Source organism: Haliaeetus leucocephalus, unplaced genomic scaffold (genome assembly GCF_000737465.1).
Source record: "Haliaeetus leucocephalus isolate CR32 unplaced genomic scaffold, Haliaeetus_leucocephalus-4.0 Scaffold556, whole genome shotgun sequence".
Taxonomy (NCBI): domain Eukaryota; kingdom Metazoa; phylum Chordata; class Aves; order Accipitriformes; family Accipitridae; genus Haliaeetus; species Haliaeetus leucocephalus.
In genome coordinates, this window is record NW_010972992.1 from 7,354,094 (window position 1) to 7,367,304 (window position 13,211).

At 34.6% G+C, this 13,211-nt stretch overlaps 1 protein-coding gene across 2 annotated transcripts in view; it reads left to right on the forward strand.

The window, feature by feature from the left end:
* Positions 1–9,392, forward strand: part of PRKCZ (protein kinase C, zeta) — a 66,743-nt gene extending 57,351 nt beyond the window's left edge. For both annotated transcript variants that reach the window (XM_010577462.1, XM_010577463.1), the window contains exons 17-18: positions 6,022–6,137; positions 8,883–9,392. In XM_010577462.1, coding sequence (XP_010575764.1) covers positions 6,022–6,137; positions 8,883–8,970 — 204 coding nt within the window. In that variant the 3' untranslated portion in view covers positions 8,971–9,392. The remainder of the gene's footprint in view (positions 1–6,021; positions 6,138–8,882) is intronic.
* The last annotated feature ends 3,819 nt before the right edge of the window (positions 9,393–13,211 follow it).

Genomic DNA, 13,211 nt, shown 5'->3' on the forward strand with positions numbered 1-13,211 from the left:
CCATACAAAACCACATATTAAAACAGGCTTGTCGCTTTGTCATTTATTACTGCTATCACTGAGGATGCATTGCATGAAAACAAATTGTGATTTTCAATTTTCCATTAGTGTCGTTAGGTCTCTTCCAAAGGGAGTTTTGAATGTTGATTTTGTATCTGATGTTTCTCTAGAGGAACGGTGACCTCCAGTGGCCAGCAAGGCTAACCCAAACTGTATATACCACGTAGGCCATAACAGATCAGAATAATGATCAAGTCTGATAGCCTGTCTCTATCAAAGCCAATACCAGAAGCTTCAGAGGAAGGTAAAAATGGTTCCAAATGCTCCTAGCCTACAATGTTTCTCATACAGATAACTAACTTCCTTCTGATTTATGTAGTGGTCAATTTTATGCCCTGTAGCATGAGCGTTGATACAGATTGTATGGATGTATAGATCAAAAATAATGGTCAGAAAATTCTGTACCATCCTGTATTTTAACCACAGCTTTTAAGTACAAACTCCTGTGGTGATAAATTCCTTAATATAACAGGGGGAATGTAAGTGGATTACACTTCCTATGATTAAAAAAAAACCCACAAAAAGCCCTTCCACAATTCAGAGAAGGCAGGAAGAATTCATTTAACCAGAATTTCATTCTGAAATAACTAGCAATTTATTCTTTATCAATTGCATGCCTGTTGGTATCATTAGCAAAATGAAAATTATTAGCAGTGAATGAGTTATGTAACATAATTTGAAATCTTAGCCTCGTTCTCCCTGAGAACATCTTTTCTGCCCATACATATTAAAACAATTTTGCAGTAGGTTGAATTTTAGTTTTATACAGAATTTTCAAGGAATTTAATAAGGGTCTTCAAGTTAAAGTTATTAAGCGTAGCAATTACATAGTCTGACTTGCTGTTATCAGTGAAGGCTAAGCTCTTGTTTTTGGAGAGGCAGTATTATTTGTGAAATGGTCTACAGCCTATCTGGATGTTTTGAGCATCATTAATATTACAGTGTAAACTCTGTTACACAAGTATTCTGGCTGAGATTTGTGTTTGTATCTTTAAGCCACGCTGATTTTTTTAATTTTTTTTTTTTTTTTTTGAGGGAGGGGAGAAAAATAAACTTGCTATGGCATCTTTGTCCCTTTAGGATCTGACCAAAGGATTCTTTCCAGCAGGAATAGGAACATCACCTGTCATAACTTACATAATGCATTCACAGTTGCCTCTGAGTGATTCTGTTACCTAGAATTTACAGCTATCCTTCCTTCTGTTTGCTGTGTTACCTTCAGTTCTGCCCCAGCATACACCCTCACTATTGCAAGGGGATCCAAGTGAGAAGTTTTGTACCTCTGTTCTGATATAGCTCTGAGATTCTTCTTCACAAAGCCTGTCACAACAAGATGCTGATCCTGTTTAAGGTCCTGTAATTTCTGCTGTAGTTGACCCACTGAACAAAAAAAATATACAATAGTGACAAGCACACTCTCTTAATATTGGAAGCCTGGATTTATTTACCTTCTGTTTTCTTTTGTTCTTCTAATTAATGTTTAATTCAGTAATGTTAAATGGGAAAAACAGATGCCTAACTGTATCGTACATAAGAAATCCCTAGTGTTTTGTAAGACCATTTCAAACAACTATGGAAGCAAAGAATATAGCTTGAAAGCTCCATTCTGAAATAGCAATATGGACAAGCATGTTATAATCATTATTCAGAAAGGATGTGAAGAAATATATGTGCCAATGCTGAAAAAAATGGATCCTCACAATTTTTTTTGTGTTATTATCTCAGAAATTTTTTTATTGTTTTCTTCTACGGGCAGAGTAATGACTTGAATCTATTTACGGGTTCAAGATGGGTGTGTGTAGTCAGTGCCTCCTTAGATTAAAGGAGCTTTGTATGAATGCAGCAGACCAATTAAACAAACGTTTTGCAGAATTGGCGTTTTAGGTGGCCATAAGTAGAAGAATTGTAAAAATACATGGTTATCACATATAACATAGTTAAGGTTATAGCAATTGCTACATTGGCAATCTGAGGCCAAATATTCACTTTCTTTAAAGTTCAATAACAGCTCTTTAAGTGTTGCTGCAAGGATTGTGTTCTTTTCACAAAATATACAAAATTTACTAGCATCTATAAATAATTGTAAAAAAGTAAAACTACAGTTGATAAAAAAGCACATTTTATGAGACAGTATATGCTGGCATCTTCATTGAGGTGGTATATTTAATTGCCAGTTGAATAACTTGCCATGCCTTCCTCCGTAACTAACATGCTGGTTATCCTTTTGAAGTTGGGTTTCTAATGAAACTGTTTTCTCAGTCTGTGTGGCTAACAAGAAGTGCCAAAACCTGGTCCTACAATAATTTTGGAGCATGAGACTCAATGGCAGAATATTTTAATAGATAAGTTAGGAGATTCAATCAAATATTTAAAAAAGAAATAATAAGCATTGACATTTTGGAGACAAGGTGAATTTTCCAGGTAATCTTAATGTTTCTCACAGTACTCCCAAGGTCCATGTGTTGCAATTTTGCCTGATCCTCCAAATTCTTAAGACTTCATATTTACATCTGGGAGTTCATTGATATGAAAGTAAATATATAAGCCAGTTGGTTTGTAGGATTTAGCCATTTTAAAATTCTTTTAATTAAGCCTTTTGAATGGCAAGTTGAAAATGTTTGATTTATCTTCCTGCCTTTTACTGTATTGATGCGTACGTCTTACTGCTTGGAATATATGATGTAGTTGTATGTGATTTGGGAACTAAACTTCCAGTGATACTTTCTGAGTATTATATATTGAGCTGTAAAAGAAAGATTGTAGATTGTGAAAGGGAAATTGGTCAAGCTTCTATGACTTTTCTGTAGGTTAAAACTAGTCTTGATTCCATTAAATCAGATAGAGCCTCCCTTTGAAAGGTTTAATGTAACTCCCTTCAAATGCTTGTGTTACAGCAATAGTATTTTTAATATAATAGTGAAGGAAGAGGGACTTCCACACTGTACTGTTTGTTTGCCAACAACCCTAATAAGTTTTGAGCTGTTTCATCAGTTTTGCTTATTTTGAAGGCAGGTAGATCTCAAAGGTACTATCTTCTGGTCTATGTGCAAATGAGCATCCTGGTAGGTGAGACTGATTTAGTTCCCTAGTGGGGGAAGACAGAGGAATTCAGCTTTTATCTGTTCTGTCTCTCAAAAGCAGCTGTCTGATCAGGACACTTGTATTGGTTGGTAGTCAACAACCTGTATTTTTTGAGTAGCCTGGAGGAAAAAAAAAATAATAAAAAGGCAGAGAGATGGATGTGTGATTGTGGGAGAGGAGGTGGAGGAGATACAGGATGTTGGATGTGAGAGAACTCTGGAAGTGGTGTGGTCAGTATTGCATGGCATTTGGGAAAGCTAAGGTCAGAACTCAGAGTTGCTTATTTCTAAAGTACTAATTTCAGTCCAATCCAGGTGAGCGTCCAAAGTCATTGCAGTATCCTCTTTAAAGAAACAGGTTTTCTCAGACCAAATGCCCTTGCAATATTGAGTAAATCTGGAGTATTCACGAAAACTTAATCAGTTGCTTGTAATTTTGGACTCGATGATCCTTATGGTTCCCCTTCAGCTTGAGATATTCTGTGGTTCTATGAATTTTTAATGTCAATTTGTGAGCTAATTTTAGACTTCAGTGTATGACATTTTCTTATTTAATGCTTAGTGAATATAATGATTCTTTACTTATTGAGCTAATAAGATTTCTTAATGGCCAATTTGCCCATTGTGCCATACCTTTCATCAATGTGTAGGTGTGAGGATCTTGTTTATAGAATGAAAGATACTATTAATTGGTTTTAGTTCTATTTTTCTGTCATTGCTTACTGCAGCACACAGATATTTTGGTTTTCTTACTATTTTAATTAGTGAGGCCTTAGAAATGCATAGGGGTACCGTTTACACTTTCTAAAATGTTATGCTTTTTCATACATAATTCTCTAACATTAATACATTCCTTGTTACCTTTGTCACGTTCCATCCCTGAATTACATATTTTTAGTAAAAGGCATTACCTTAGCATATTGACAACTATGGACATCAGTATTTGGTCAATCATCTTTCCATAAAACACACAGATGTTTGTAGAACAAACGTAACTAAAATCATATGATGTTAAGCAATGTAATGTCTTTGAAGTGCTGTGAATTTCTAGTTAGACTAAAAAGTATTTGAAAAATTAGCTATTCTCATTGCATGTTATCAATGTGGTTCAGTTCACAATGTTTTTAAGTTCCTGTCTTTGATGTTAAGCAGTATTGTTTACCTGTTATTGATTTTCCAAAATACAGTGCTTTGAACTAGCTTGTTTGCTTGTGTGAAGGAATTGAGCCATTCCTATCACCTGGCTGTTGCATGGTCTGCTTAGTATGTAAAAGAATAGTCTGAATGTTACCCAGACTGTATGGATGCTGATTTGCAACCAGTGAGTTTAAGCATCAATTGAAGTAGTATGTTGCACTTGAGATTTTTTTTTTCCTCTTTCTCTTTATGAAGCAGAAGAGAGCTTTCTTTGGCTTGTTAGACAGTATTTATATTAGGGTGCAGTGTGAAATTGCAAGTCATGATGAAGAGGATTCTTTTCACAAAAGTGAGTAGTGTATAATTAACAACTTCAGGACAAATGTGACAAGTATAAATCCATTTGAAAAATTCATAGTAAATTCTATAAGAGCTCCATTGGTTTATTGTAATTTAAGATACTTCCTATCCTGTAATATTTCAACGGGGAGACTCAGTAACATGATAGATGTAACACGTAGAAAACATAGTAGTGTTACTTGTCATTTGTGGTAAAAAGTGATTTAGCTGCTAAGAACTTAGCTGGTAATGCAAAATCTCAAAGCATGATTATTGACTGGTTTTGTTATACTGGTTTCCAGTATATCAGCTGGGTCAGTTGCTCAGGCTTCCACAAGCTAAAACTCTTATCTGTGATTTTCTGCCGGGCCTGGAACTATGACGGCTTTAAAATAAGCCTAAAAAGGCGGAGTTCTTCTTGCACCTTTTTGGAACTGCCATGGGTAGTGGTTTAAATAAATAGTAACATTGAATCTGTCATCAGCTCCTGTATCACTCAAACCTGTGATAAAAGTGATCTAATAACTCTGGAGGATAGTAGGGATTTGCCTTAATCAGAAAACTATAGATGCTGTTGAACATGCAAATGAGAAAAGGTTCTTAATGACTACAACAGCATTATTTGAGTCAAAAAAATATTTCCCATGTTTCATTGACTATCCCTGGTGAGGAAGATAAATACGGGTTTCCAGTTCCTGTAGCAGGAAATACTGTATGTAAATGTATTCATGGTTAAATTTTAATTGCAGAATAAAATTCTGGGCTGCTTTAGCTATTTTGTTGATTAGCACTACTTTGCTCCTAATGAATGCTTACCCATGTGGCTACTGATTGATTGGGATGTAAATATTGCTTACTTTTTTGTTCTGTGCTGGTATTAACATTAAAAAATAAGCCTGGTTACGTTGATTTGACATAATCTAAGAGGCTGCCTTTACAAGAGGCAGCTTTAGAGGCGCTTATAAAAGGGAAAAGTGAGTTATATTCTGGCAAAGCATCTTGGCTTGAATGGAAAGCTTCTGGAGTACGTTCTCAGTTTAAAAACTGTTGAGCCAGATGTATATAGCAACAATGTTTTTTCTTAATATACAGGGCAAGAGACTTGGGAAACAGCTTTTTCTATGAACTTTTATTGATTTGTGATAATTTTTGAAGTTTTTGTATTTGAAATACAGCAATATGATAAACAGGATGAGCATGTACCATTTAGTGTTAAAATCTGCTAGTTTAAAACTTGCTGTCAGATTGTATTGAACATGTTTATATCTTCCACCAATATTGAACTCAACTATACTGACTTTTCTGTGCATGTACTCTAGAGCCAACGTATGCTGATGTTCTTAGGGGAGTTTGTAAATATTCAATATTTTAATTTTTCCCTTCTTCCATTATATTTTTTTCTTAGCTGGAAAAGAAGCAAGCAACCCCTCCATTTCAGCCTCAGATCACAGACGATTATGGTTTGGATAACTTTGATACACAGTTCACCAGCGAACCTGTGCAGCTAACCCCAGATGATGAGTATGTTTTTCTTCTTTTTTTCCCAAATACAATTGCATGTTAAAAAATCAATTTATAAATTACTTGAAAATTACAAAGAAGAGACTATGTACTTAGCATTAGAACATAGTCAAGGTAAATTTGAAATTCTTTGTATCCTATTTATCTTGCATAACTTGTCATACTTATGTATTAGAAGACTGCCTAATATTCTAATAAAATTTCAGAATACACTATTGATTTGCTGTCAAGCGTGTGCTTGGCACTGAAAGAAGAGACGGAAATTTGATTCCTAACCCAGGCAGTTTGCATTTCTGTACTCAGGAGAAACAATTGAGGCACAGCTCCTTGGGTCTCAAAGTAAGCTTGATATAACAGGAAAATCTTACAGAAAACTACTATTTAAATGGAAAAATTTTGCAGGAAGAAAAAGTACACTTTAGTAAACAAATTTGAAGGCTGAGGAGTGATTGCTGTACATGAAGGAAGAAGTTCCTTCAGATAGAGGGTGGCATATAAGATGACAGGCTATAGTTTTGGTAGTTAGATGGGAGACAGCTTGCCCAAACCCTTTAAGAGAACAATTGTACACAGTTTTGAGGGTTTACTGAAGTATGAAAATTTAAAATTGGAGCTTGAACTTCCTTTGGAAAAACAAGAGGAAACTCTATGCAATGGAGGAAAATGTTGGAGAGAAAAATATGGTCTTGTTGACTTAATTTGTCTGTGAAGCATTTAGCATATGTCTGATGATAAATGTATTATCTGAGCTAAGGGGGGAGGGTGGGCCAAATGATATCGGTGTGAGAATTGTCTTATCTAATTGCTGAGGAATGCAACAGTTTGGGCGGGGTTCCATTGGGGTTTTTTTTTTCCAAGGTATATTTTTCTTTCAGAGCTTGAGTGTGTGACACTAATGCCAAATGGCTCTTAGGATACACCTTTTAAAGAACTTCAAAATACTGTTTCTTATTAAGGAGCATAGTGGTGCATGTTTTCTGTTGAAATTTTTGTGCTATTCTATCAAAAATACAATGAAACTTTCTGCTGCTTATTTAGCGTTTTGATACAAAAGTAAAATGAATCAAAAGAGATTTGGGGTTTATTAAAAATCTAAGACTCAGAATCCTGAAATCTGTGCAGGTAGGATTTTTAGGTGAGCTTTGCTGTGAGAGAGCAGCAAAGATTTGCTTGCATATTATACACTTAAATTTTCCCAGTATATTTCATATGTATGTTTGTTTTTCTTTATCTGACTTGATGTCCTCTGAAGACTGTAATGCATTATTTTCCAAATGTATTCAGCCTTTTGTCCTGTTCCCTGGCTTCCTGTTTGAAGAAAACCTATCTCTTAAATTTCTAGTACTTTGCATTCTTTACAATTTCTAACTGAAGTCTGTAGAGCCACTGATTGTTGGTGTTCTAGAATGAATATTTGGGTCTAATCAGATGTTTAATAAAGCTGATTCTAAAGTATTGCTTTTGGAAATGCGATTTTAATAATGGATTTATGATTTCTACTTTCTTAGATACTGTCTGAAGTACTGCATGTAGTGGGATGCCACATTGGCAAGCAGAGGCTGTTGCATGCTATCCAAAGGCTTTCATAATTAAAGGCGCAAGATTTTCACATTCCAGCCTATGGGCTTCTATTAGTTTTTCCCTCTTCTTTGTCGCTACCTAACAAAGCTAAACTGCTCTGAAAGAAAGACAATACTGTTTCAAAGCCTCTTTCATAAAGTGCCTGCTAATCCTAGGTCAACCCCAGGATTAGCTAGTTGGTCAGGGACTTTTTCTTTGTACAAGTAAATGTTAAGGTTGATTAAATTTGTGATGGTAAAAATGAACACTGTAACTAGCAATCCATTGAGTCTACTCCAGTGGCAATAAATTCACTGTTACAGGGTCTCTCTCTTACTGCATTCTTGGGTAGCAGGTGTTAATCCTCAAGTAATTATATATTTGGAGATTTCATTGTGGATATTTGTGTACCTAGGCATTCAAGCTTGAATTTTATAAAAATGTTACCTATATATCATAGATCCATAGCTCACAACTGATTCTCTCTTTCTCAAGAGTCCAGCATATATGAAGTGAATAGCTGAATGGAAACCAAAGTGTGAAGTGCTTCAGTTACTGTTTGTATGATACCAAAGAATTGCAAGGCACATTTGTGCTTCACAGGTTCTACCTGACGAAAAAATGACAAATACCAAGTGTATGCGCACCTATAGCGGGAAGTTTTATGAACATCACATCTTAAAAGAAATTCTCTCTCTTTCATATACATCAATGTATAAGTCTTTCCTTGGATTTTCTGTGCATACAATATGTATTTTTTTAAAAAGTATTAGCTTTGTGCTTGACTCTTCTGTAGTATTTATCTTAAATATAATACTAGCAGCTCTTGCTGACAGCAAAATATGTTTTTTATTTGTAAACTGGTATTGTAAAACAACAGTCACGTTATTACATGCTTCTTTTTGGGCCCTATAGGTATGCATGCCACCTAACTGGGAGGGCAGGAGAAACTTTTTATCAGATGTTTCAAAATTTCCAGTTACATTGCTTTAGGTAGTGGCATAAAATATTAGTGTTAGGTATTTGTATGTTCAGAGACTTTATTTTTTCAGTTTATTGCTTCTGTACAACTTCATATACATACATTGCTGTAAGGTATTTTGTTGTTATTTGAAAAAAAGTATGGCAACAAAAATAGTATTTGCAATTGATAAAACTAAATCAATGCTCTTATTTGTTTTTCAGAGATATAATAAAGCGAATAGATCAGTCAGAATTTGAAGGATTTGAATATATTAACCCATTGTTGCTGTCAACAGAAGAAACAGTATGAAGGAATGACATCTTCGTTGTGGACAATGTGAATGACCTTTAAATTTATCCTTAACTACAGTATATGCATGCGAGGCTGGGGAACTGTAAGATTTTGGATGGAGACCAATGATTTAAAAAAAAAAAAAAAATTGCTGCTGAAAATCAAAGAAGATAATGATTTTAGTGGGTGTCTTCTGCCACTTAGTGATTCTTAAGTTCTGGGCGCTGACACAACTGGCTTCATTAATGAAGGACTTTGCAATTTGTGCCTGTTTCATGAAGGATTGAAGCGTTCATTGCATCCCTGGAAAAGGAGATTCTGAAAAACTTTTGAGATCCACACACTTTCTACAAACTTTTGATGCAATGAGCTACCAATTGAAGAATATTACGGTGTAACATCCTGAAGAATAAAATATATTACAGTGGTGTTGAAGCTTATTTTTGATGCCTTTTTTCACAAGTGGTACCTGTCTAAACGTCTCAGATATATTTAAAAGGAGTTGTGTTTTATTAGCAATCAAAACATAAATTTGGGTACAAGATTTAAGTGCCTAAATGGATAAACTGCATTGAAGAATTATTACATATTTGGAACGTTCTTAAACCTGGTAAGTTCTGCTTGTTAATATTAAGTAACCATTTACATACGAAACATAGTTCACAGCTGCAGCCTAATGTTCATTTGCATCTTTATAGAATTTGAAATGCAGAGTGACTCAGCAATATTAATTCCAAATTAGAATTTGGAGGATCAATTTCAAAATCTGTTGTCTTAAACTCTAAATTTACCAAAATTTATAGATTGAGGAAAACTAAATTTGCACAGAAAGGATTTCTGAAAATACTTAAAGCAGTGCCTACACCTACAATGATGTTGTGTTGTATATTAGACTTTTGAAAAGTATTTTTATCAACAATACAAATATTCAGAAATAGAGCAAAAGCATAATAAAGCATAGCCTTAAAGTTTAAATAGTAAATCTAGAATAACCATAATATAAAATATACTTTCCTGATAAAGCACACCTCCTACTTACGATAAACTGCTTTCAATTACTCAGTGTATATTAATAACTAATCATTCTACACAAGAGAATGGGATGTTTTGGTAAAATGATTTGCATCAAAGTAGTAAATTTTTTCAATGGAAGAAAAATTAATACCTAAGAAATTGGATAAAGCAAAAGATAACTATCAAATCCCTTCTTGTGGAAACTGGGGGGAGTGGGAGGGCAGGCAAAGGGTATATTTACATCAAAAAAAGGTTAACAATTTATCAGCTTAGAAAAGCTCATGTTGCTGCATTTTAGGATTAGTGTTCATTGCTATCTGAAACTTCAGATGCTGTGAAGTTTTACCTGCCTCTGTAAGTAACAACAGCAGAGGCAGTATTTCTTTTTGCTAGATTTTGGTTCAACTACATTTTGTGGGTTGTAGAGATAGGGGGGAAGGAAAAATTAAAAAAAAAAAAAAGAGAAACCCTGTGCCATGACATCTCACCTAATTTGGTGTTAAATGCAGGATATATTGCAACACTTTCACTTTCTTTACATTAACATATGGTTTTCTCAGGGTACAGCATTGCATTAGGTGCTGAACATGACATCTTTCGGATTCACATCCAACTCATGAGGTGCTAGGACAAGACTGCCAAAACATTGTTTAAAATTTTCAATTCATCATTGATTAATAATGTGCATTTTGTATCCCTTCATTAGCCACACTTATGCAGACCTGTGGTTATTTAGTTATATTAATCGCATTCAGATTTAAGTTGTGGGTTTCTCTCTGTTGGACTGTAGCTTTTCATATTAAGCAAAATATGTTTTAATCAGCACTAAGTAATTTAACCAGTAAGAAATACTTGCCTCAAATGCCTGGACTTTAGATACTTTACTAAAAGAAACATTTACCTTTTAAATGTAATCTGACATTTTTAAATTATTCCTTTCTTCCCTTCTCCCTGGCAATTACTTTATTTACCCTGAATAATTTTTCTTTCAGTGTTTTCAACTCCCCTGGTAATAAAACTAATCGATAGTTATCAGAGTGACTGCAGGCAGCTCATGAATGGAAGTATGACAGATTAAGCTGTCCTTTGACATGCCAGGGCATAGGACTTTAAAATGGAAATATTAGAAATGTGGGTTGGGTTTTTTTTAACCTTTTTTCTAGGTTTCAGAACATTTTGGGAGGGAGGGAAGGAAGAACAGAAAGACACATTTGCTAAACAAACATTGTAAAGACTACTTGACTTTATTTTAAAAATTTACAGGCATTTACAATGTTGCTGTGTTGCCAAATAGTTTGCTGGATACAAGTTTGGTTGCTCGTGTGCAAGTGTTTGAATAATGTTCTGTTCATGATGAAGGGGAAATTTTTTATATAAAGTACTTGTTTTATAAATAAAAGAAAATGAAGGATGTAATTAAATGTGTGGTTTGGAAAAAAAATCCTAATATATTACAAATGGATCTGGTAATGATATATAGTTGTCTTATTTGAAATAGTAAATGAAAATTCTAGCTAATTTAATGATTGTAAAACAGTAAATATGTTCTTGTAGTTTTGTATAATTAATTAGTTGGGATCTTTGCTGACCAGTTTTAATTGTGCAGAAGATGGTATACTAATCCATAACAGCTAAGATCATTTATATTCTTGCACATCTATTAAAGACTTTAATGAAAAAGTTAATAGACTGTTATTATTTATCAGTAAACTGAGCCATGTCCAACTTGCACTTTTTAAAGAGACCCCATTGTAAATTAAATCTATAGGATTCTTCCTGTATTTTGATACTGTATTCTGTGTTAATTCTGTATCTTTGGATTGCACCTGAACTGTGTATGTTTTTGAGGTCCAGGGCACAGGTTTGTCAGGATGGAAAACCATTCAGCTACTGAAGTTTGTTAATCTGAATTGCGCTCTTCTTCACTGTACGTGAAGGCAGTTGTGATCAAAGTAGCTGAAACAGGCACAATTGTACTACTCTTGCATATGGCCCTTTGACAAGAAATGAATTTGAATTGTAAGGCTGTGACTGGAGACACAGTGTACTGCATGAATAAGATACCCTGTTCAGTAAACAATTAACTGTACTTGGGAGAAATGAACAACCTACTCCAGTTTATTTCATCCCTTCCATTTGTTGTTACTAAACTACCACTAAATGTCATTTATTGTCACTCACGGAAAAGGCTGATTTTCTCAAGCTTACAAAATATTTACCTGCTACTATTAAGAAGTTACCAAAACAGTAGATGAGTCTTCTGAATACCTTCTAGCCAAAACAAACTCTCAGGTGTTCTTTATTCTCAAACATTGATGGTTTCTAAGGGGGGTGGGGGGTGGAACTGATTGAAAAAGAAGCTGGTTTGGCTGACTGACTATATTAAATTTTGCTTTGCATTTCAGTATTGTGAAACGGGCAGGAGAAGTGTTCGTTCGGGAGCCTAATTGGTTTAGACTAGTCATATTAATCAAGTAGATACCAACATAGAAACCTACGCAAAGTAAGGTTATGAATTTAGCTGTGTTCCTTCAGAAAGATAAAAAAACCTCACACCCTTTATTTGGTCTGGGTTGTGTTTTCTTTTAACATATACTCACAGACTCAACTGTACAGTCATAGAAGTTCTTAGATATTAAAATAATGAAAAGTACTAAGCTTGAATGACTTTTTAATTAAGCTTATCTTCACAGATTACCTGTTTAGGAAAAAAAGAGGTCAGTAAACTTTTGCTTTAGATTAAGTAACAGTTATCTTTTGTTCAGCTGCTTTCTTCTACACTTAGAAATTCAGAACTATGGTGCATCAGACAAAACAGGTTCTTCAGGGATTTACAATAGTACATTTTTTTTTTCAGAAGTACCCAGATTCCAGAAGTACCAAGATGGATTTCCCCAGGGGTCTCTGGGATATCCTATAGCACCATTTTCAGAACTAGAACTACTTTACATGCATTTGAGAGGACTTAAAATAAAAAGACCCCAAACAGGCAGGTAGCACTTGACCTTCTATTGAGTTACTGGTTTGTGATCTTTAAGCAAGTCTGAGACGAGGATGTACTTCCTTGACACATTTTTCCTTTTCCTTTGAGAAAGGTTCATCCTTGGCCTTGTTCCTTTGCTCTTCATTCTTCAGGATTTACCACATTACATCATCTGCACTTTCAGACAAGCACCTGGCAAGATGGCCATCAATATCCAATTGTGACAGTCTGCAAATACAGAGAATTTGTTCAGTGAGAAACA